Source organism: Ovis canadensis, chromosome 9 (assembly GCF_042477335.2).
Source record: "Ovis canadensis isolate MfBH-ARS-UI-01 breed Bighorn chromosome 9, ARS-UI_OviCan_v2, whole genome shotgun sequence".
Classification (NCBI taxonomy): domain Eukaryota; kingdom Metazoa; phylum Chordata; class Mammalia; order Artiodactyla; family Bovidae; genus Ovis; species Ovis canadensis.
Window position 1 is genome coordinate 103,982,463 of NC_091253.1, and position 24,430 is coordinate 104,006,892.

At 44.7% G+C, this 24,430-nt stretch overlaps 1 protein-coding gene and 1 long non-coding RNA gene across 20 annotated transcripts in view; one reads left to right on the plus strand and one right to left on the minus strand.

Moving 5' to 3' along the window:
* ENPP2 (ectonucleotide pyrophosphatase/phosphodiesterase 2) overlaps nt 1-24,430 on the minus strand; it is a 149,645-nt gene that overhangs the window by 29,585 nt on the left and 95,630 nt on the right. For 12 of the 19 annotated variants that reach the window (XM_069600741.1, XM_069600736.1, XM_069600740.1 and 9 more), the window contains 9 exons: nt 21,190-21,255; nt 19,864-19,936; nt 12,920-13,028; nt 9,776-9,901; nt 6,229-6,260; nt 5,376-5,503; nt 3,668-3,755; nt 3,416-3,503; nt 2,129-2,313 (listed from right to left, as the gene is read on the minus strand). In XM_069600741.1, coding sequence (XP_069456842.1) covers nt 2,129-2,313; nt 3,416-3,503; nt 3,668-3,755; nt 5,376-5,503; nt 6,229-6,260; nt 9,776-9,901; nt 12,920-13,028; nt 19,864-19,936; nt 21,190-21,255 — 895 coding nt within the window. Of the gene's footprint in view, nt 1-2,128; nt 2,314-3,415; nt 3,504-3,667; nt 3,756-5,375; nt 5,504-6,228; nt 6,261-9,775; nt 9,902-12,919; nt 13,029-15,183; nt 15,340-19,863; nt 19,937-21,189; nt 21,256-24,430 lie in introns of all 19 variants that reach the window. The other 7 variants (XM_069600730.1, XM_069600734.1, XM_069600729.1 and 4 more) reach the window with 1 other exon arrangement.
* LOC138446025 (uncharacterized) lies at nt 19,468-20,869 on the plus strand. The gene is made up of 2 exons (XR_011259100.1): nt 19,468-19,697; nt 20,412-20,869. It is a non-coding gene; the product is annotated as an uncharacterized lncRNA (long non-coding RNA).

A 24,430-nucleotide genomic window follows, 5' to 3' on the forward strand; every position in this document is an offset into this window, starting at 1 on the left:
ATTCAACAAAGACTTGAAAATGGTCCACATTAAAAAAAAAAAAAAACTTAAAAAGATACTGAGCTCATATATAAAAAAAATAAGGCATGGGTGGAGGGAAAGGAAGCGAACTCTCGCCCACGGCGGGCTCCCAGGCCCCAAGGAGCCCTAGAAGGCAGACAGTGGTGGCAGAGGGGGAAAGACCGATAAGAAAACGACTGTCCATTCTTCTGAGGTCTAATGGGAAGATCACACATTTGCCTGTAATAAAACCACACAAGCAAAAACCGCACATTGCTTTGCTTCATGTTGGAACCCTATCAACTCAGTGTGGTAACGCTAGTTGTGTCTTGCTGTCAGGAGTACTGATTGGCAACTTTAAAGGTCATTGATCAATATAAAATTCAATAAGCTAATTATTATCGGCTACACTCCAGTACAAAAGAAAAAGCCGAAAAGATCCCCTGGGATTTTGAATGAGATTGCTTTGAATCTATAGATTAATTTAGGAAGAACTGCCATGAATACTGAGACCTTCAATGAATGATGAGCATCAGTTCATTTGCTTCAGTTCAGTTCAGGTCAGTTGCTCAGTCGTGTCCGACTCTTTGCCACCCCACGGACGGCAGCACACCAGGCCTCCCTGCCCATCACTAACTCCCGGAGTTTACCCAAACTCACGTCCATGGAGTCAGTGATGCCATCCAGCCGTCTCACCCTCTGTCGTCCCCTTCTCATTTACTTAGGTCTTTACTTTCTCTCAATACTGTTTTATAGTTTTCAGCATGCCTAGATATTTTATATTTCTAACTCTACTGCAAATGTTCTAAAATGTCATCATCCAATTGTCTGTTGCTATATTTAGAAATAAAATTGATTTTTACATACGAGGAAAAAACCATTACTGGACCCGTGCTTGTTTCAACAACTGTCGGAACTCACTGTGTGGGCAGCACCTATTTGCACGCCCACCCGCACCCTGCTTCCCGCTTCCCTCCCCTGCCCTGTGCCTGGGAGGCTGATGTCTAGGGACGCATCCAAGACTGGGCGCCAACAGCGAGAGGCGCCAGCAGGGTGGCGAGGGCGTGCTCACACCCCCAGCTTCCTCTCTCCAGGCCACAGTGTGTTCACTGCACCGTCCCCCAAATTTCAGTCCCCGCCTGCAGGGCTCTTCCTGCACGTGCTGGTGGCTGCTCCTCCCCTCTGTTGAGATCCAGATTGGTGCCCTGGGAGCCCCAGGCGCCTCTACCATCCCTCCTCGATTCCCCTCTACCCCGCCAGCGTTGTAAATAGTCTTCTCATTAAATGTGACTGAAACAATTCCTTTAAGCCTTCTTGAAAAACTTCTTCTGCACGGGCCATCTGTTTCCTATTGGGACCATGACTGCTAGACATGTGATCCAGGTTGAAAAAAAGAAAAACGTTTGGTTAGGAATTGCGACTCCACAGAATCAATTCAGTTCAGTTCAGCCACTCAGTCGTGTCTGACTCTTTGTGACCCCATGAATCGCAGCACGCTAGGCCTCCCTGTCCATCACCATCTCCTGGAGTTCACCCAGACTCACGTCCATCGAGTCCATGATGCCATCCAGCCATCTCATCCTCTGTTGTCCCCTTCTCCTCCTGCCCCCAATCCCTCCCAGCATCAGAGTCTTTTCCAAGACAACTCTTCCCATGAGGTGGCCAAAGTACTGGAGCTTCAGCTTTAGCATCATTCCTTCCAAAGAAATCCCAGGGCTGATCTCCTTCAGAATGGACTGGTTGGATCTCCTTACAGTCCAAGGGATTCTCAAGTCTTCTCCAACACCACAGTTCAAAAGCATCCATTCTTCAGCGCTCGGCTTTCTTCACAGTCCAACTCTCACATCCATACATGACCACTGGAAAAACCATAGCCTTGACCATACACAGAATAGTATGAATTTTATTTTTTGCTCTTCATTATCTATGCCTGTGCTGTCCAACATGGTGGCCACAAGCCACTAAATAAAATTAAAAATTTAGTTCCAAGTGCTCGAAAGCTACGTAGCTAGTAACTACTATTTTGGACGATGCAGATAGACCATGCATGTCATCAGAGAGAGTTCTACCCAGCACTGCTCTACACCCAACAGGCTCTTCCATGATCAACAAAAAAGATTACTTCTACCTTCGGCTCTGCCTTATCATCACAGGTACAGCCCAGGTCAAAATCGGACTGAAGGTACATGACCCCTGGGTAATTGGGTCTGGTGACTTCCTCTGGCATAGTCGGTCTAAAGATGTTGGTACGCAGGAGATGGTTCAGACTCCCGTGGGTCCCATTATTCGGAGCTGGCTTCAATCCCAGGAGATCTGATGAGAAGAAAGAAAAGGGCCAGGTACTTTGTAAATATTTTTGATGAGATAGGAGGAGAGTCAAAGCCATTCACCTTCCAAGGGCCGGAAAACTTGGAACACAAATCAAAACGGGATAACCAAATTCAGACGGCAGGCTCCCTTCTGAGCTCCCAAGTCATCCTTGCCTGATGAGGTCTTGGCAACAACTTTCTAAAATAGCATCTTCATAGCCTGATATCAAGAGAGACAGTCCCACAAAGAAAGAGGGAAGGAAAACAGGGCCTCGCGTCGCCGCCTTTATGTCTGTGACAGCTACAACCCAAGGACCATCAGCGTCAGGATCGTTGCCTTTCTGCTTCTCTGTGAGACTTTTTATCCCGAGTTTTGAAGTGGGGCTTATGATCAATAAATAACCTCGAGCCTGCCCTCTAATGCACTCCACAGAAGTACGGGGACAAGAGGAGGCTCTGGCTGTGTGCCCTGAAGGGCCTCTGTGAAATGAACAGGCTGATTTCAGAGCGAGTGAGAAGGCTGCCAAGCAGGCACCCAGGGACTGGCCCGAGCCAAGAGGCAGGGCCGGGGAGCGCCGGCAGCCCAGAGGGGAAGGGAACCCAGGAGGCCCAACGTGCAGACTCCCCCTCTGACAGCCAGACTGGCGCTCCCTTGCTAAATAGGAAAAGCTGTCCTCATCCAGCAACTAGAGACTCCAGGAAGAAAAATAATTAGGAGCACATAAATAGCTGGCCAGCCGTGCGCCGGGCTGCGCTGGGAGAGATGGAGGCAGGGGCAGGGTGGGGGGGCGCTGTGCCCAGCGCTCGCTTCACCGGGCCCGCGACCGGTGGTGTCAGACTGTAATGCTGTGTTAGATCAGCTGGAGGCTGCCAACAGCAACACCATGAAAACTCCCCATTAGTCAACTGTTGAAGCAAGACAAAGAAGCCTTAGAAGGGGGATGATATTCTGTCCCTTGAACCGATGGGCAAATTACAGCATTTTTTTAATGAAAAGATGAGGTGATCCCAGAAAACAGACGCCTCATTTCTTTCTCCGACATCGAAAGGGGCTCATATGTTAACTCCGGATTGTTTTCCTGGTTTTGATGAAATAAGTGACTTACCGCACATAACGTTGTAAAGTTCAATGTTTTCAAATGGAGGTACTTTGGTCTTGTACTTAAATGTTGGGCCATAACCTACAAAAACAGTCTTCCAAAAGAAAAGAAAACAAACAAAAACAATTAGGCCTTGCTAATATCCAGGGGCAACCCTCCCTCCAGTTATGAATGCTCTGCAAGCTTACTCACACCACCATTCCCACCCTTCTTTAGAGCCTCTAAGATGCTCTTCAATTCATAGTGCTGGGAGCATACCTGCATACTGTTGGCCTTGTTATCAAATCCATGGTCTCCCTGGAAAAAACATTTTCCTGATGGTTTCTTATAAACCTCCAAAGGTTTCCTAGAGCGAAACAATTGGACAATCAATCAGGACTTCTCATAAATCGCTCTGATAAAAGTCCAACGCACAAAAAGATCTGTTAAGAAGTGGATTGTACTAATACAAGCATATTCCTCCCACTTTGACTGCATCATTCCCAGGGTGATGAAAGATGATGCTGTCTTTTTGCCCCCAGTGTTTTGGCCTTGACGATCAGCCTAGAAGAGATTGGGAGGTCTGGCGCCCTCCTCCTGTCTCACAGTCACATTGAGCTGAGCACTGGCCACAGGCACGGACACACCCTGTAGGTGCTGCTCGCTGCTCCCGACCACCGCAATTAAGAGACGATCACGCTCAAGGAGTCCCACGACGCTTCTGGTTTCCCAGTGCATTTAAAAGTTATATCCACACGATACTGTATTAAGTGTGCAGCAGCGTTGTGTCTAAGAAAACAACGTGCGTACCCTGACTTAAGAATAGCGCTGTTGGAAAAAGGGCACCGACAGGCCTTCTCGATGCAGGTTCGCCACAAACCTTCAACCACCTGCTCACGTGCCCCACTGGCTCCGGCCTGAAAGAGTCTCTGCTCTGGGACCAGGTCTGTCTGGCTCACTTCTATATGCCTGTCCCTAGGCTCCGTGCTAAGCACACACCCAGCTGGCGCTTTTAAAATGTGTGATGTTTGATCAATGAACGGAGATCTGTATTCCATAGAAATATTTGCATGCAGATTTCCCTGTGAAGAAATTTATCTGGTAATACCACTGGAAAGTATAACCGAGTGGTAAGCCTAGCACATGTCACAGTGGCACAGCTTAACGAGCGCCAAGCCTTACCGAGGCAGTAGCTCTGTTTAGAAACAGAAAACGGAAACCGTGCTCTCGAGACATCAAAAGCATTGGAGCTTCCTTGTTGTGACAGGAAGATGCCTTTTGCTTAGAGTTATGTAGCAGTTTTCCAAAACACTTATATGTTAATTAAGACAAATATTTCCTAAGTACGTACAGGTACACGGCACTGAAGTAAAGCACTTGGGGAAAAACAAAGAAATTAAAGAAATTTCCTTAACCTTGGGAAAGCTACTTTCAGCTTGGGGTAATCAGATACGTGCGAATAATAACGCAACCATTCAAGTCCAGGTGAGAAATGTGCTGCTAATTAAAGTGGCTGGCTTTGGTTTATGCTAATCTGCTCGACTGTCTTCACGTTTTACTAACTTCTACTGAACTCCCAAGTTTTCTTCATCAACACATGCGTGCCCCTGCAATGGAGGCGTGGCTTTCTGACCACTGGGCCACCGGGGAAGTCAGGACATTTATTTTTATGATGGCTAATGGCCTCGCCACGCTGCAGCTGCCTTACACAACTATATACAGTGGAGGGCTAGTCGCTCAATCATGTGCGACTCTGCGACCCCCAGGGCTGCAGCCCACCAGGCTGCTCTGTCCGTGGGATTCTCAAGGCAAGAATACCGGAGTGGGTAGCCATTCCCTTCTCCAGGGGATCTTCAGACCCAGGGATCAAACCCAGGTCTCCCGCATTGCAGGCGGATTCTTTACTGTCTGAGCCTCCAGGGAAGCCCTCGGGGCTGAAGGGATGGTTATGAAGGTGAGAAACAGGGGCCACCTGTCCCCAAGGTACCTTGCGACGTGCCATCTGCGCTCCACCAGTAAATGGACGTCTTCGATCCTTCTGTTGTTGGCGTAGTGCAAACGTTTGGGAAGGTGCTGTTTCAAGTAAGGCTTAAAGTGCTGGTCTGGTTTTTTACACTGAAATATAAATGGACATTGGATTTTGCAATGGAGAGTCTTCTAGAAGAGTCCAAGACATTCTCTCCAGAAAGCTGAAGGAGGCTTTAAGTCACAGGAAAGGCTAATTCGTGAGCAAATGGAATTTGCGACACACCCCCCTCCCCCCCATCAAATAATAAAAGTGGGAAACAGATTCAAAGGGATTAGGTAACGTTGAAGAAGACATGGAAGGGTATCACAGAGGGGAGTTAGAAGTTTTTAAGATACGTCCCTGACTCGTGGGACTGTCACCCAGAGCAGCTCAAACTCCAAGGCGTTTCTCAAACACTCTTAAGTCCAGGGGTGAGGTGGTGGGGATGGGTGCAGAGAGAAGGGAGAGCGGTGAGGTTCACGAGGTCATGTCCTCAGGCGCTTTTAAGCTATCTACTCTGGGTTGGGAAACAACGGAACAGAACGGGGCCGTGCCCTGGTTCAGAAAGTGCAAGGGTCTGTTTAACCAAGGATGAAGGTTTTTCAGCCCTAATGGCATGATCAAATGTTCCCATTCTGGATCACTGCCAAGACCATTAGGGAGCCCGCTGTTGTCCATGGGCCAGGATTTTTGAAAGCTCTTAGGGAAATAAACACACTGGATGGCAGGGCGGCAAGGAAAACGCTCCTCTCACCCTACAGGGAGGCGAGCATGGGTGGTGAGTATGTGGGAGTCACTCCAAGGGCAGAGGCCCGGGGCACACAACACTTACCGTGAGATTAGCAATAATGACTTTCGGGTCATCTGTTCAAAGAGAGAAGGAGAGAGTTCAGAAGAGTGGACAAGAGTCACCGAGAGAGACCATTTTTACAGCAAGAGACTCAATTCTTTTCTTTTTCCTGGAAGTTATTTAGATTTTGTTTCAAGTACATGCAAAACTCTGTGTGGGTATTTAATAGTTCAGTATTTAAGATGAAATATTTCAGTAAGTGAAATATATCAAAATAAGTAGAAATTTCGATGGTAAATGTCCCTGCTAAGTCTGGGTCAACTTTTCTGAAAGGGAATTCCTCCTTTCAGAGCACCATGATGTTGCTGGGTAAGTGGCTTTTTAGAATTCTCCCAGCCGACTCACAGACTTAGAGAACAAACTTATGATTGCTGGGGGAGGCTGCAGGGAAGGGATAGTTAGGAAGTCTGCAATGGACATATACACAGCCATATTTAAAGTGGCCGATCAACAAGGACCTACTGTGGAGCGCAGGGACTCTGCTCAATGTCACGTGGCAGCCTGGAGGGGAGGGGAGGGGAGTTCGGGGGAGAATGGATACACGGATATGCGTGGCTGAGGCTCTCGGCTGTTCGCTTGAAACTATCACAACATTGTTAATCAGCTATATCCCAATACAAAATAAAAAGTTTAAAAAAAGTCCTCCTAAAGAGTCCCTCTGGAGCCTGGATTGAGTTTATGTTAAACACCAGGAACCATATTGAGGCATTTGGGGCTTTGAATGTGACTCCTTACGTAGCCGCAGATCTTTGAAACAAGTGACTGCTCACTTTTAAGATGAATCTTCTAATCCACTGAGTTATTTTTTTCTAAAGGGAGTTTGGTTTCCTCAGTGATATCACAGGTCTAATGACACGAGTGGCTGCCCCTTGTCTGTCACACACACACACACACACACACACACACACGGACCTCCTTTTCACTACCAGCAAATCAAGGATATTTTAGTCAATATCCTGAACTAGCTAAAAGCAAAACTATGCAAATAATAGCTGTGTGTAAACTGTGGACAGGATTGTATTATCTGAAGGTTCCCTTATGGGCGTGGGGGAGTGGGGAGAAAGAGGAGATTGTAGGTTGGTTGGATTTTGTTTTGTTTTCCGAAAATTTGCTTCAGCATGTCATTATAGAAGCAGCAGCAAAGGAAAGCAGCTTTCGGTAGAGATACAAACAGGCAGGAGGGAGCCGTCCCCCGAATGTAAACACCCGCGGAGCAGGTCACGCCTGTCATTTCCTGCTGTGTCCCCTGGGCCCGGGGCATCGTCAGCGTGCAATAAACATGCTAGTAAACAGAAGCAAAGACTGGTGGACACTGGTGCATATACACGAGCAAGCTTGCCTGGCCGCATAAACATGCACTCTGCAAAGACAACACTCAGAATCTTAGTTCTAAAGCTATGAAATTTAAGGATAAATGTGGATTCCCTTCTACTTAAATTGGGCTTAAAGTTTAGTTGCGTCTTTCAGCGGCAAGGAGATAAGTAACAATGGTAGCCACAGTCCTTAACCCAGATCGCATCCATGCCACGTCTCTCTGGCTGTCTCTCTGGCCACTCACGACAGCTCTGCTGGGGGCCCTCACTGAGCCAGTGGGCATTTAGCAGCGGGGGGGTGGGGAATGTGCCAACCAGGACCCTGTTGGCAAGCCATGCTTTCAACCTCTATACTCGGTGACCTCATAAACCACAGTCCTCAAAGGGACCAAACAGAGTGAGTTCATATTCTTCGATAATGAAGAAAAATTATCATTATCTCAGACAAATCCCAGAGAACTTCTAGGAAACAACAAAAGCTTGAGCCCACGTGTGGGACACCAAGCCTCCAATCCGGAAACACTCAGCTCTCACGCTGCCGGCTCCCTGAGAATGAGAGACGCCTCAGGACAGGGTGGTAGTTAACGGTCAGTGAAGCACCTGGGTTTCAATCCCAGCCCTGCCACTCCTTAACTGCCGCCCTCTTAGCCAATTACTTCATCTCTCTCTGAGCCTTGATTATTACTGTTTATAAGAGGAGATGATAGTGCCTGTCACACGGGGCCACTGGAAGGATTCAGTAAGATGTGTATATATCTGGCTGAAAACATCATTTTAACTACCACTTATTTTGCTTTGACTATATGCCCAGCACTAATCTAAGTGATAAGTAGAGAAGCTAAGTAGAGAATCTCCCGTTTACCCTTCCCAATAATCATGTTACAGGTGAGAGACGAACGCTCAGTGTTTAGGAAGCTTGCCCAAGGTCACAGAGTAAGGCAGCCGGCAGAGACTCAAACTCAGACTCGAACCCAGACAGCCCACCGCCGCCGTCTGTGCTCTCACCCAGCTTGCTCTGTGGTCTCTCACAACATGGATGGCGTGTTTTTAAGCTATAAGACGTTTAATTATTGGTAGTTACCATTTCACTGGCCCCAGGAAAGCTTTTCTTCCCCTCCCAAAATAACCTTCCTATTACTTTTAGAGATGTCTTGAATATCTTTAGACAAAGCGTCTCTTGCATAAGCCCTAGAAAGCAAATACTAAATCAGGAGGCACTCGCAGGTCACTCTGGCGAGGGCCAGCCTATCTCAAACGAGCAGAGGAGAGGGGACACAGAGGACGGAGAAGGCGCGGAGAAGAGAGGGCAGAGACACCCACACTGTTTATTTCTCAGCGTTGCCTGGAGCTGACCTTGGAACGCTTCCCGTTTGTGTTGACTCAGGAACATCGTTTGGGAAAAACTTTAATTTTCCAAAGCTTTCTGCTTGGTGCCAATGGTTTCTTATTCCCAAGGCTAAAAATGCTAAAGGATTTTTTTTTTCTTTCCAAAATGCAGCATGTCTCTAATAAAACTACAGACTTCTCAAAAGCTAGGTGGTTGGGCAACATCAAAAACCTCTTAGCCCATGAGTCAAAGCTCTCCTTGGTGACTTATCACAACCCCAACATGCAAAACAGAAGTGATAAGACTATTCCTATTTATTTTATTCTAGTCTTTCAGAGAAGCTGCCGCTTTTCAAGGGCTTCATAGCTTCCCCTGCTGGGTTCTGTCACTCACTTTCCATAAGGTGAGATCCCCTTCATCCAGGTTCCCAGGAAGCTCCAGGCTCTGGGGACGGTTCTAACCCTGTAGCTTCAGCTAGAGAGGAAGCCTGAGCCTTTGGTTGGAAAGTTCTTCTCTTGTAAACAGAAGTTTATGGTTATACACATGCCTCAAATTAAGTGTATTTTCCACATGATAAAAACAAGACCAAATAATTATATAATGCTCCCAGGGGCCAGGAACTATTCTAAGCAATACCCATAGATTTATTTTCACAACAACCCTATGAGCTAGTTGTTTGTTATCACCACTTTTTTTTCCCCCTCAGATTAAAAAAGACCAAAAAACAAAAAAACTGAGGTTTAACGTTTCAGTGACTTATTCAAGTTCACTCGGCTAAGAAATAGCAAAGCCATGCTTTCCCCCAAGTAGTCCAGCTTCAGAGAACAAGCCCCTTCTCACTCCACTATGTTACCATTGTAACAACTTAGTGTTTCAAGAGTCCACTTACATTTAGCATGATTGTTGAATTTGGGTCGAATTCTTCCTAGAGTTCCTGGCACTAAAATAATATCATCCACATTAGTCAGGTAATTGCTCAAGAATTCTGTTCTATCACATGTGACATCTTCCATTCCTATGGGAAAAGGGGGAAAAGTATTTTCAGGCAATTATAAAATTAAAATCTCAACACAGACACTAAAGATAATATTCAGGCACAAGGCTCCCTCTCTTGAGATTTCTCAACTTGACTTTTTTTTAGTGCTTCTTTATATAATCTTTTCTCCAGACTTTGATTGAGTCGTATCATCTTGCAGCACTAGAAGGCTGCAAATGCATCGTCTCAGTTAACATTTTAAGTCATTCAGCAAGTACAACAAGATAGAGGGAGCAGCCACGATCTTTAAAAAAGAAAAAAGATCATTATGAAGAAGATATATTTGTTCAAAAAAAAATCCCAAATCGCTTTAAACTCTTTCTAGCTGGGAGTGATGCAAATCACTGGAATGTATAAGAATCTCATTTTCCAACTCTCTTCTCTCTCTAATACATCTCCCGACTTGAGTACATAATCCTCATTCTGCCTTCACTGGTGGCCTTGGATGTTACTGAACAAACAATGCTGGAAACAAGAGAGAGAAAGAAAAAGGTCAACTCCAGTGACCACCCAAACTGAAAAACAAAATTACGCTGTAAACAATGCAATCAGGTATAGCTGAAAGCTAGCAGCTAGAACGCAGAAAGGGCTAGGCAGCGAAGTTTTAAATCAACAAATACTATCTGCCCACCAAGGATTTGCTACCTGCCTCTCATCAAAAATTTCCTTGATCAATGATAAAAAATAAATAAAAAGAAACTCAAATTTTAGAATGACAAATATGGAGGCTGGGAGAGAACTTCATCGTGATTTCAGAATTTACGAGGTGAGATGAAGCTAGAAAGGCTTAATATATTGCTTTGTACAATTCACTATCTGAATATTCTTTAAGAGGGGGAACATAAATGATTTTTTAAAGGATACCTTAAGGTTCTAGAATAAATAAATATAGAGTGGTCCTGATCCAATAAAATTTAAATTATCACCTTCTGGGATCCCAGATTCAGACCCTTTCCTTTTTTAAATACAAACTGGAAGGAAGTAACCATGATCTTCAAAGAAAAATCTATTTATACAATCCTTATGTAAAACAAAAATCCCAGATTGCTTTAAAATATAGATAGAAAAATATATCCCAACATAGCACAAGGGCTATAGATTTGCCTTTCAACATTTAAAATCTCTGGAAGAAAAATTAAAACAATAAACAGCTATATGTTCTAGTACAATGTCTACTAAGGACTTCCCAGGTGGTCAATGGTAAAGAATCTGCCTGTCAACGCAAGAGACACTGGTTAAATCCCTGGATCGGGAAGATCCTCTGGAGATGGTAATGGCAACTCACTCCAGTATTCTCGCCTGGAAAATTCCATGGAGAGAGGAGTCTGGTGGGCTACAGTCCATGGGGTCCCAAAGCGTTGGACGAGTTGGACTGGACTGAGCAACTGAGCAGGCACGCACGTACAATGTCAACTAAACAGCAGTGTTCACCCAGGAAGGGCTAGTCTCTAAGTATATATGAATGGAAGGCTAGAAAGATCTCCCACTTTCTCCCTTTCTACGTCATGTAAGCCACCCCAGTGGTGAAGCATCTCTCTTGCTTTCAACGTGCTTCTCAAGCATCATCACCCTCCACCCTCCAGGCTAACTCTGGCGGTGGTGTTGGTGTTCTCATTCTACAGATGAGGAGGCTGACTTGGAGAGTGTTTTAAGTGGCACAGTGTAATCTGAACTCCAACGCAACCCATTCTCACGCCAAAGCTTGGACTCTGAAACACCAGACAATGTTACCTTCTAAGAAAGAGAAGCTAAGCCATTTCAGAAGGCTTCCCACCAGCAAGACACAAATTTTATCTAGCCAAGACTTTTACAAGGCTCCAGTGTTGACTCACTGGAACCCATCTACTTCTTAGACATCTGGCTCCACCATGTGACCAAATGTCCTTGACACCTCTGGGTTAAGTTGAGTCAGCTGTGTCACAGGCTCCAAATTCTCTATCCTCTCTGCAGCTCTCCACCAAGTCAAACTCTTGGGGCACGGTTCTGCAGACAGTCATGTTTAGTCCCTGCAGAAGAGCAAGTTAATCCAAGGGCTTTTTTTTTTTTTTTAATTCTCATAGATCTTCTAGAACATTCTGTAAAGAAAACTTCAGGCCCAGAGCAGCAGTTTGATTGGGGAGATTTATTTGCCCAATCTTAATAGAACCACCGGCTCAACCAATTTTCTTCTTCTAAACCCTCCTAGAAGGGAGCCGCCCGTTTTCCAGAGTCATGGTTTCAAATTTCGAGTTCTGGAATGCAGGAGGCGTTCTCTGGAACTCGGTCTGCATACCTGTGAAGTAAGAATGCTCTCTGATGCATCCCTCCCCCAGCTCTATCAACATACAATGTTTATGATGCTCTTGATCCATGAATTGTTCTCCTTTATACAGAGATTTAGAAAACTGTTTCTTCCTCTCTCTAACAGTCGTCTCTGCCGAAACAGGGTCTCCTGGCTTGGGTCTAGAATTCACTCAGTGAATGCAGGGAAATAATTTCCCTTATATGCCACTTCTATAGCAGAAGCCTGTGTCTCCACCTTTTCATCATGTTTAGATTTATTTTTTAGCCATGTGACTCATGTGAGCTCCTTTCAGGGTTGTGATTAGCAGTAATATGTCATATTCACAGAGGAAACTCTTACTATCACAAGGGAACTGTCTGCAACTTTTTTTTTTTGCCCTGCGAGACTTATGAGATTAGCTCCCTGACCAGGGATTGAGTGAGCCTGGACCCAGCAGTGAAAACACCAAGTCCTAACCACTGGACCACCAGGGAATGCCCTGCAACTTTTTAATAAGAGACAGATTTTGGAAGAAAGGACAGGAAGTCCCTGGTTTTGATTGGCATGAACGCAAGGGTTATCTCAGGTCATCTCGTAGTTTTGAGTCACGGTCCAATTTCTTTCCCCATCCTAAAGAAAGGGGGAAGGAAGCAGAGGAAAACAACCTGGGATTTCTGGGATTCCCGGACACCACCAGAAATGTTATCTATTTAGATAAGGAAACAAAGTTTCACCATGGTCTCCAACAAAGATGACATTCACACAGCGATGCAGCTTTAGTTGTTTCAATCCGTCCATTAACTGCCCCACGGTTTTGTCAATGTCCCTCAGAGGATTGGTCATCTGGAAAAAGGAGCAAATTAGTCCCTGAAGGTTTTTTTTTTTTTTTTTTCCTTGATCTTCTAAACATGCTGGAAAGAAAACTTCAGGCCCAGAGGCAGAGCTTTGTCCAGGGAGATTTTCCCATCATTCTAAACGGAAACCTGGTCTAAGCACTTCTATTTGTACTCTTTAAGGAAAGTTAAACCTCTCCTCATCCAAGCCCTTTCAAGATTCTTTGATACAAAAATTGAAATATTAAGGGCAATTCTTTTTTTAGAAATAAAATGGCCTTTCTAAAATATAACAATGTTCCTTAAGTCCAAGAATTTTGAGAGTGAGCAGAAAATCAGATGGACAGTTTAAGCTTCTTGATCCCTGAGTGAAATCACTTAGGCTTTGAACCAAGGCAAGAAGATGGAGGCCAAGGGAATCAAAAGCAGCTCTCAGGTTAAATGGTAACCTTTCACTGACAATGCCGAACTAGACCATCACTAACACAATGAGACCTATCCAGTGTTCTAAAAAAAGCTTAACTGTTAATTTCTGACAATAGATTCTCAAGAGAAGGTCCTCTCCTAGGAAACAAGCTACTCCTCAATTTAGTCGCTTTCAGGCTAATCATGAGTAAGATACAAATCTGCAAGAGTCCAAACTTGAACAGAAGTGGATCACTGAGCTTGTTCTAGAAAGTTTCTTATTTAGCCTAATGAAAACTGAGAACTCAGTTCTCCAAAGAACATTTCCAAAGCGTAAGAAATGGAGGTTTCTGACAGCATGAAAGTGAAACAGTCAGTCACTCAGCTGTGCCCAGCTCTTTGCCACCCCGAGGACTGTAGCCCACCAGGCTCCTCTGTCCATGGGATTTCCCAGGCAAGAACACTGGAGTAGGTTGCCATTCCCTTCTCCAGGGGATCCTCCTGACCCAGGGATTGAACCGTGGTTTCCTGCATTGCAAGCAGAGTCTTTATTGTCTCAGCCACTAAGGAAGCCTCATAGCATGAATGCCCCCACATATCAGAGGTACTGGGGACGTCCCTCTCGGCTCTGGGCAATAGAAAGATTTTCAAGAAACACCCCATCAGCCAAACCCCTGAAAGTACTTTAGCTGACTCTGACAGCTGAGCTACAGTCACACACACCCACTCAAGATGTCTCCCACAAGAACAGAAGGGTTCCGCATATCGTCTTTCCTAAGACATATAATGTTATCTTCCATTGGCATCTTCTCAGAGGACTCAAGATCTTTCCTCATATCACGTCATCAGTAAAGTCAAGGTGTAATTTCGTTTTCCTTTACGACAGAAGTCAGTATTTCAAATTCTGTCTCAAGGAGTAAGTCACAAGTGAAAGTTTCAGAGCGATGTATGCCGCGTAATCTGACTAACGGAGGGTGGACAGTGGCGTTTGCTTCTGAGGAAAACATGCTCTCCTCTAAGACCTTCACTTAGACAAAGAAATACCAAACGCACAACCCATATCAACCCCTGGCAACAGATTAATTTCCTTTGGTCGACAAGATGACTCAGGCTAAAACCCAGAACCTACTTCTCAGTGATCAGTTCAAACAATAAATAAGATAGTGCCTTGGCGGTATCTGAAGGTGTCTGGAAAAGAAACACCTAGAGGCCATTGTGAAGGTGATGCAAAGAGAACCCACCGCCCACGTCTCTACAAGGAAACGCGCCCGCCTCTCCCCACCTCTCTCCTGCTTCACCTCCTTCCGTCTGTGCCCTAAGACTGCCTCTGAACTCGGAACAGGCCGCTAACCTAATCCAGTACCCTACTGAGTTCTAATCCACACCGTCTTTGAGGATTTCCCCAACTACCTTGCTGGGTTGTTCTCAAGAACCAAGGTTACCAACAACTTTGACAAATTCTGTGGAAAAGTGCAAGCAAAACCAACAGCTCTCTTAACATTCGTTCAAGCCAAATGTTCATACTAGTTTGGGGGCAACTAACTCTAAAGAAAGGAGGAGGGTGTTTGTTTTTGGCTGAGAGTTCAAGAACGCGTCACATGAGTGCTAACCTCTGAAGTACAGGATTCTTCTGGACTCAAAGCCAAGGATGGGGCACCAAATGTTTTCTGAAATGCACTCAGCTGATTTTCAAACCAGGGCACTGAAGGGAACCTCCAGGGCTGCCCGCCACAAAGCTTTGGAACAATGGATAAACTTACTTTGTCCTGACGAGCTTCCGCGGCATAATGATCCATCCTATGTACTTTTCTTCTTCTTTTCTTTGGAGGAGTAACTGGTCTTTCCTGTCTCCTCTTAGGGGTAACCTTCCTCTTAGGTCTCTTAGCCGGAGTAAAAGGTGAACCATAACTACTCTCCTGTACTGGCGGATAGAGATGTGTGGGCTCAGAAGCTGTCTGTCCCTCTGGGTCAGATAATAAAGCTCACACTTTGCCATCTAGGGTCAGTGAAGTCTTAGTTAAAAAACAAAAAGCAAACTAAGACTCCTTCTGAAGAGATTAAAAAAGAAATTGGTATGAGGGATGGTTTGGGGAACTCTACAGGGAGAAGCCTCCTAAATTGAACTTGACGCTGCTGACGTAGCTGCTTCACTGAGAACGAGATATAATTTAAGAACATCCGGCTCTCTCCTGTGGATCTCTTTTGGCTGAGGAGCCTATTTGTGGATACCCCTGAAGGTGACACAGAGTTCTGTATTCCACAACTCCTGCGTCATGGAGAGGCTGGTCCTTGGTTATGAGATACTCTCCACTTATAAAGTACTCGCTGAAAAATAAATACTAATCACTCAGTCATTTCAAGCTGCGTAGGGATTCATGGAGGTAGTTTCAAGTCAGATTCGGACAGGTATCTGTTCAGACCACCAAATATATCCATGCAACTGTCACCTTCCTTGGAAAGGATCAGGAAAAAAAAATTTAAACCAAGGATGAAATGAAACATAAATACCAAACAATCCTCCTTGGTCATGAATATGCTGATATTTCCACAAATCAGGAGAGCGTTTCACACTGATAATTTAGGTTTCTGATAGAGAGGAACTCCAAGCCAAGAAATAATCATAAATAGAACTGTCATTATAAAAAAAATTCTCTCATAAAATTAGATAAAATGCAAAAAGTCATCAAGATCTCTTCATCTTAGTATATCTATATCAAGAAAGAGTCTACTTATCCTCTTTCTGTTAGAAATTCCCCTCTTGGTGGTGGTCTGGAAGGTAGCGACTGTTCTATGCATCTTGTTTTGAAAATCTCTAGGGTGTTAAAGGCTGATACGTAAATTGAGGAAAGAAGATAACCTTCTGGGACTTCCAAATACTGGAGAAAAATAAGCCCCTGATTTGCGGATGGTGTAAAGGTGAATTGAAGCAGCAAGGCCTGCCGTCCTCCTAGCTGATTTCTCTCGGGGGGACTGTTCTGAGAATCATTCGGATGCGAGAAGGGGCAGAGGAGGAGCAATGTTAGTGTGTCCCCGGGACGCGTGTGCCATGCGGCGTCACTGTGTCCAGAGCAAGCACTGCAGAGACGCTGCCGTCCCATCCTCTCTCTCCCGCAGAGGAGGGACAGACACAGCACCTCCCCAGACTCTGGTTTGGTCTGCTGGCTTGTTTTTAAATGCTTCCGGTTCAGCCAAGTCCCCATGAGATGAGAAGCAAAAGGGAAAAGAGAGCTCACCATTTCATGGCCACCAAACACACTCAGCTAGCGCTCAAGTCTGCCCATCGGACCCCCGGCCATTTGCAAGAGACCTCAACATTCCAAAGACTCCAGAAACGAGCCCTTCTGGTTGCAGGGGGTTAGAAGAGCAGCAGGGGATTTAGTCAAAATGAGTTTCCATCCAGGGATTATACGGCACGTATCTCCTTCTTTGAATGTTAGAGGTAGACGGAAGCTAAGTTTTCACTGACCAGCCATACTTTAGTCTGACTTTAGAAGATTGAGCCTGAGGTTATTAAAAGGATGGGAAGGAGAGGGGGCACATTTTCCTGCTTTTCAGAAGGATACTCTGCCGTCTGAAGGTAGTAACTAGCCAGCCAAAGCTCTGCCTCCGGGCCTGAAGAGCAGCCGAACCAAGAGTCACGGAGGGAAGCACAGGAGCTCAAAGAGGCAAAGGTTGCGCCAAAAACCAAAAGCAAGCGTGTTTTCAGAACATTCACCGTTACACTGTGGAACCAGGAGCGGCATGTCACTGCGTGGGGCTACAAGCCCCGTGCGTGGCCACCTCATTTAACAACCTTCACGAATCACCCTGAAAAGAGGTATACTCAAATATCAGGCGAAGAAAGCACAAATGTCTGCTGTTCTGGAGCACACAGCATGTTGCCAGATTGAGTCAGTTTGATTGAATTTCAGATGCAAGGTATATTCTCATTAGATGTAAAAGACAGCATGTTACTGATTTCAACAATAATCTTTCAGCTAGTATAGTCTTTGCATGCTCTATAAAGACAAGTGAGAGGTATGTATTACTAGGTAGATAAATCAATTTTGTCTACCACACACACACAAAAGAGGTTTTTCTGGCTTTGGTTTCATGTTTAAAAAGTATAAACTGTTTTGTGTTTCTTTCAGTAAAAAATAAGATTTCTCGAACCAAATGAGAATTAGTTGAAATATAAAAATACCCCTTTCCTCTAAAGGGAAGAAAGTGATCAAGTTCTCAGGTTATCGTAACAGAAGGTACATTCCAACATCTCATCATAAATGCTTTACCTGGTGGATATATGAGAATATCCCAGTTATAAGAAGCATTAATACTAAAAAGAATATAGCAAGAATCCTTCTAACTCTCAGTTCAGAAATACTGAGGAAAAATAGATTTATATGTTTATGAGAATCCTGAACCTAGAACCATCATTACAGCCAATTAAAGCATCCTGTATTATGCTTTATCGCCGCTCGGTACTTAAAAAGCTTTTAATTCATTTCTCGATCAACACACATACACTTTCAAGTAAGTAATTATAACTTAACTATGTACATGAGAAATCCAGAGATGTTTGTGGATAAACAACATTCACTGCTAAGCCTTATAAGTTTTAAGGAAACGAAAATTATAAGAATTATACCTTCTCTGTATTGTAAAAAGCCACCTTTTGACGTAAAGAAAATGTTCTGTGCGGTTTGAACACGGCTGTTAATGGACCGCTTTGCTTGTCTCCTGTACTACAGGAGAGTTTAATGGTTTTCTGTTCTGGGAGTCAGAAGTTCCATTTCCAACTTCACTTACTAGCCAGGCAACTGGAGCAGGCCTCCTGAAGTACCAGCCTCTTGCTTTTTAAAGAATGGCTACACCCATCTCTGTTTGCCTCTGTTACAGGGTCTTTTAGGGATACTATTATCCAAGCAAAAGTGAACCTTTAATCAGGGCACATGGAACTGCTTAGGGCTTGGGTCTTTTTTTTTTTTTTTTAACATCTTAATAAAATCCGGCTCCTTCTGTTCACTTTAGATTAATCTCAAGGAAAATCATCCTAAAGATAAAATGGCCATGCTTGCTGTGGCAAGAAGTTCTGTGTTTCATGTACACAGATGCTCATCTCACTGTATCATTCGTGTCTCATACTCATGCGCAGTGCTTAAACATCAAAGGAACAGGAAAAAGAGCCTCGGACTCACACGACTTCAGTGACTTAAGGCAAACTAAGAATGTTTCACGTAGCCGCCAGCTTCCAGTGCTTACAGCAACCACCACTGAACTGATGCTAAAGCACTCAGAAGTATTTATGGTTCTCAGTATTTACTGCCTTTGTTCAAACATCCTGCATTTTGATCAGAAATACTTAAGCCAAGACACACTTATCTGTATTTCCTTAGTCATTCTTATGCTGAACATGGGAAACTTAATTACAGCTAACAGTGCTGCCATTGGCTCTCTGAGAACAGGAGGTATTTTCCATCATCAAAGAGTTTGTGAAATAATTTCTCATCCAAAATCAAGTCTTATTATGTTGATGTAGACCTCACCACCTCAGGAAGAAAGAGTGGAAAACATTTAAAATATTAAAAGATTTAGGTTCCCAAACCCCATCATATTTTAAAATGATCTATGCTAAAGCACTGGGAGAATTTCCATCACCTGATAAAAGGGCAGCATAATAAAATCTCAACATGTCTTTCCCACCTCCTGAATCTGAAGTCCTACTGGACACTACCTCACAAACCAATTGCTTTCCTAAAACTCCTGAGTGTTTGCTATCAGGGTGTCACACTGCTTTGCTAAACAGATTCATTCAATAGTGTTTTTCTCTCAGTTAAGAATTTGTTTCCCTTTAGGGGGTGAGGGATACGTCCACAGCCTTGATCCTGGTGATGCTCTCACAGGCATGCACCTATGCCAAGATTCATCAAATAAAAACATGTCCAGTGCTACTGTGTTTTCCAGGTTGCCTGTACCTGCAAAGGCTACTGAGCTGACCTATCTTCTCTGAGCCGCACAACCTTGCTAAGGGGCTTAAGATTCAGTTGCACTGCCTTGTATTGTAGGTTCCATCTCTAGATTCTTTTCCACTCCTATCCCGGTGATGGCAAAGGGCAGCCCTTCCCGGTCCTTCGTCTTCTGACTGATGCCGGCAGGACTGGAACCTATGAACACCAAGAGGCTGGAATATATGAACAGCAAGCTGGAAGCCAGGAACACCCTCCTGTGAACACCAAGTTTAGGATATGCTTGCATACCAAATCAATCTGAAATGAAGTTCCTGTAAGAAAAACAGGTACGTTTAGGATTCTTTTAAATGTTTTCACTCTTGCAGTTCCTTGACTCTGTATCCACTGTACACACACCAGCACGCTAAGAGACTTTGTGCAAATCCTGAAATCAGGTCAGTAGGCGACGTGGCCCAGGGACACAGGCTCTCAGGCAGAAGATAAGCTACTAACCTCAGGGCCAAAGGGGCCATACTTGTGTCCAGAGAAATCAGGTTGTTCGGAATAGAAGGCATAGACTGAAGGCCTACGGGAAAATTAAAAGGTTCAGAATCTCCCCCAAACCACACACAATAAAGAGTGTCACATATCCCTACACATTACCAAAACAACCTTGCAAATCAAGTGGATCACCCAACCACTGTTAGTCTTACCATGAAAAAGTCTTTTTCTTGTTTTTTTTTTTTTTTCCTGTTGTTTTCTATTATTTCCACATCCACCACCCTCTACACCGCCCCTACTGTGGTAACTACCTGGTTACCACCTTCAGGAATAAAAGCTCAGGAGGAAAATCTGAATGCAAACTCAGGTCTCTGATCCCTAAGATAATAGAACCCAGTAAGAGTTCACGGGGCCATGCAATCTGCAGCCTGAAAGAACTCCATTCAAGTGAAAATAATCAGTCTTCTGGATTGGGAGTTTGGGATTAGCGGATGCAAGCTATTATCTACTGAATGGATAAGCAATCCTTACTGCTTACACAGCACTGTTTATATATACAGCACAGGGGACTACAGCCAACGTCCTGTGATGAACCATAATGGGAACGGACATGAAAAAGAAGGTGTGTGCGCATATATACAGCGCATACGCGAGTCACCGTCCTGCACAGTAAAGGCTGCTGCTGCTGCTGCTGCGTCGCTTCAGTCGAGTCCGACCCTGTGCGACCCCACAGACGGCAGCCCACCAGGCTCCCCCATCCCTGGGATTCTCCAGGCAAGAACACTGTGGGGGTTGCCATTTCCTTCTCCAGTGCATGAAAGTGAAGAGTGAAAGGGAAGTCGCTCAGTCGTGTCCGACTCTTAGCGACCCCATGGACTGCAGCCCACCAGGCTCCTCCGTCCATGGGATTTGCCAGGCAAGAGTACTGGAGTGGGCTGCCATTGCCTTCTCTGACAGTAAAAACTAACGCATTGTAAATCAACTACACTTCGATAAAATAAAACCTTTTCAAAAGTCAGTCTTCATGCTTTCCCGATTCTTGGGATGCTGCTGGTTTATTTGCCAAAGCCAAGAACTCCCTCGAGCACTGCTGTGGTGACCAGGATTAACAGCTGGAGTAATTCATGTAATTAAATGGTCCTCGATAACCTGCGTCCATTATGCCCTAAATCCCTCTCACGGAGGTCGCGTTTAAGGCTCAGAACAGCAAAACTAGTAACAACAGCAAACCTCGGCTGCGCCCCTCCTGCACAGTCCATCGAGCTATTCACCCAGCTCCACCCTGAGACAGAAATGCACTCAAGGAAGAAGGGGGGAGCCGGGGAGGGGGACAGATACCTTTCGTGGTCCGGTAGGGTCAGCCACTGCAGGATGGTGAGTATCCTCCGCTCGTGAGGGATCACCCTGTGGGGCGGCAACCAGTAAGCGTGAGGTTAGGAGGAAGCTCCACCAGCTCCTGCCCTTGCACCCAGGCCAACAGCTCTCTACTTACCACCATCTGTGTTCACCTCACAGAAGTAAAAGATCCCTTTTCCTATTAGTGTTTAAACGTCCATTTCTATTTGCAACAGGTCATGTTGCTCAGCCTCGGCCACAGAAGATAAGACTGGAAACTGATCCACAGTCAAGTGAAGAATCTGCCTTGCTCACAGAGGCTTGGCTGCAGACGAAAAGGACCCCGGACTCGGAACCCTTGCTATTTAGTGGGCAAAGCCATTAGCTATGGCCAGCAAGGGACCAGGACTTATATCCTCAGTCCGCCTTCTGTTAGCACGACCTCTCTTGACCTCTAGACTTCTTTGACCTCTCTCAGCCTCAGTTTACTCATTAGTAAAATAAAGATAGTAACAGACACCGCACAGCTTGGTTGTAAGGATGAAGTGAGGCAAGACAGGCAAAAGGCACGCACAGTGCTTAGCACATAGTAAGTGCTAAAAAAAGTCCTTATTTTTATTAACCATCAAGATTAGTCACCATGCTATCTCGAAACAGCTATATGACTTAATAAACATTGTTGAATCTGAAACTCAAGTTCCTCATCTATAAAATAAGGGGTTAGGAAAGGTATTCGGCAAATTATCTTCTAGCTCTATAAAAAATCTATCGAGAATAGGCATATATAACTAAGAGACTGACAAAAAGGGTATAATCTTCATCCACAATGAGTTTTGTGTTTAAGTCTCATTCCTCTGCTGAAATATAATTACCCTCAGTCTGGCACTCGTTTCAAGAGCCCTCGGCTAGCACGACAGCACTGTGTCATGGATTGACTTAGTTACATTAAGATGCTCACAAGCTGAGTGATGTTTTACGGGGAAATTTGCTTATTCTTTTCCTAACAAGAAGCATAACATACTTTTCTGCTCCCTCATCCGAGATCAGGCATTGGAGTGTGTTTACAATAAATTTAAACTGAAGCCCAAGTTTAACTGTGGCTAGTAAAAATGATTGTGGCCGAGAGTGAACCTTACTGTAAACTGTGGTCTCTGGGTGACAATGACGTGTCGATGGAGGTTCATCATTTGCAACCAGGGTTCCACTCTGGTGGGGGATGTTGATACTGTGGGAGGCTGTGCCAGTGTGGGGATACAGATGGAGGTATTGGGTTGGACAAAAAATTGTTCAGGTTTTCCCATAAGATGTTATGGAAAAACCCAAATGAACTTTTGGGCCAAGCCAATATATGGGAAATCTTTGCTCCCACTGTTCAGTTTTACCGTGAACTTAAAACTGCTCTAAAAAATTAACTATTAAAAATGTGTTATGGGATACTGGGTGAGCCATTTCAGCTTTCAGTTTTGGCAGACATGAGCATGGGCTAGCCGGGGGAAAGACAGGCTAGTAGAGTCATGGTAGGTCGCTAGCGTTGGCAGCTCCACTCAACAGCCTCCCCCAGAGCCTGCCCCCACCCACCCCCATCACCACCACCCTTGCCGGAGAGACGCTGGGCCTGCCATTCCTCTCTCCAACCACTTCTCCCTCCAGAACTATCCTACCAGCCCAACAAAATCATGTTTACCATGAAACAAGTTCTCGTTTATACAAATTCCAATGCTACTGAATAAACGTGATCTTATTACATCCTATAATTGAATAAGAAGTAGGCAAAGCCAAGCCAGGTTAATCGCCTGAGGTATTTAATTCCTCAGCCTTAGAAATCCCCTGTATCTGAACAAAATAATTACATATTTTGAATTCTTTCCTAACTTAAAAGAAAAGCGAGTGTCGTAGTCTTTTCATTGTGCCTTACTTCACTACCTACCTACAAGCTGCTTTATTTTATGCAATTGGCATTAAGTCATAAAGACTTACTTTCTGATGGACTTTTCTGATGGACTCACTTGATGCTACTGGAAAAATACAGATTAATAGAATGTGTTTCAAGCTCAGAATGCTCACCCTTTAAACGCCTTCTTTGGATGGGGTACTTGACAAGAAGGGGGAAAAACATCAGCTCTGAGGTTTACATCGGTGATGTGACTTTGGCAAGTTACTTAACCTTTTGTTGCTTTATAAAATGAGCTATCTTACAAGGTGGTTGTAAGGATTAAAAGAGATAATCAATGTAAAGCACTTTGAATAGCGTCTGGCACATTGGAAAACGTGAGCTTCCATCGTTATGGACTGGATTTGTGTGTGTGTGTGTGTGTGTGTGTGTGTGTGTGTGTGTGTGTGTGTCAGCCGCTCAGTCATGTCCGACTCTTTGCGACCCTGTGGACTGTAGCCGCCAGGCTCCTCTGTCCATAGGATTCTCCAGGCAGGAACACTGGAGTGGGGTGCCATTTCCTTCTCCAGGGGATCTTCCCAACACAGGCATTGAACCCAGGTCTCCTGCATTGCAGGCAGATTCCTTACCATCTGAGCCACCAGAGACGCTCTGGATTCACGGGCTCACAGAAATGATACACTCACTCATGAAATATCTGTTAAAAGCATATTACATTCAAGGCATTTGTGTGAATATAAATAAAGATACAAGATGCCCCTACCAAAAAAAAAACCGATACGGAAGAGTTACCATTCTCTGCCTGGAGAGATAAGCAGGCGATCATTCTTTTCTGGGCAAGCGTATGAGCGTGGTAAGAGCGTGAGATGAGCACGTGGGGCTCTGCGTATCCGCTGAAATCATGGCCTTGGGCACAACAGTTCACCTCTCTAAGCCTTGGCGTTCTGATCACAGACGTGGGGAGTCACACAGAGTGGTCTCCAAGTTTCCCTGTAGATCTAAGACTGCCTTTATGAAAAAGCCTCAGAGACTAGAAAAGACACGGCCCCGGGCCATGTTTAAAATCGGATGCAGACACAGTACAACAGATTCGACAACGGAAGCCTGTGCTCCAGACAGAAAGGGATTCATGCCGTTGTCTTCCCCATTGCTGGTTGATACAGAATTTCTCATGAGACCAAGTACATTAGACACGTTAGAAGAAAAGGAAATAGAAAAAAAAAAAAAGGAAGATGAACTAGATGAGGAATTTAGTGCTAAAGGGGAACAAGTTACCTTAGGTCACATATAGATAGCCATTGTCTGGTCCTTGTTGAAAGAGATAATGTGAATAAGAAAACAAGTACCATCTGT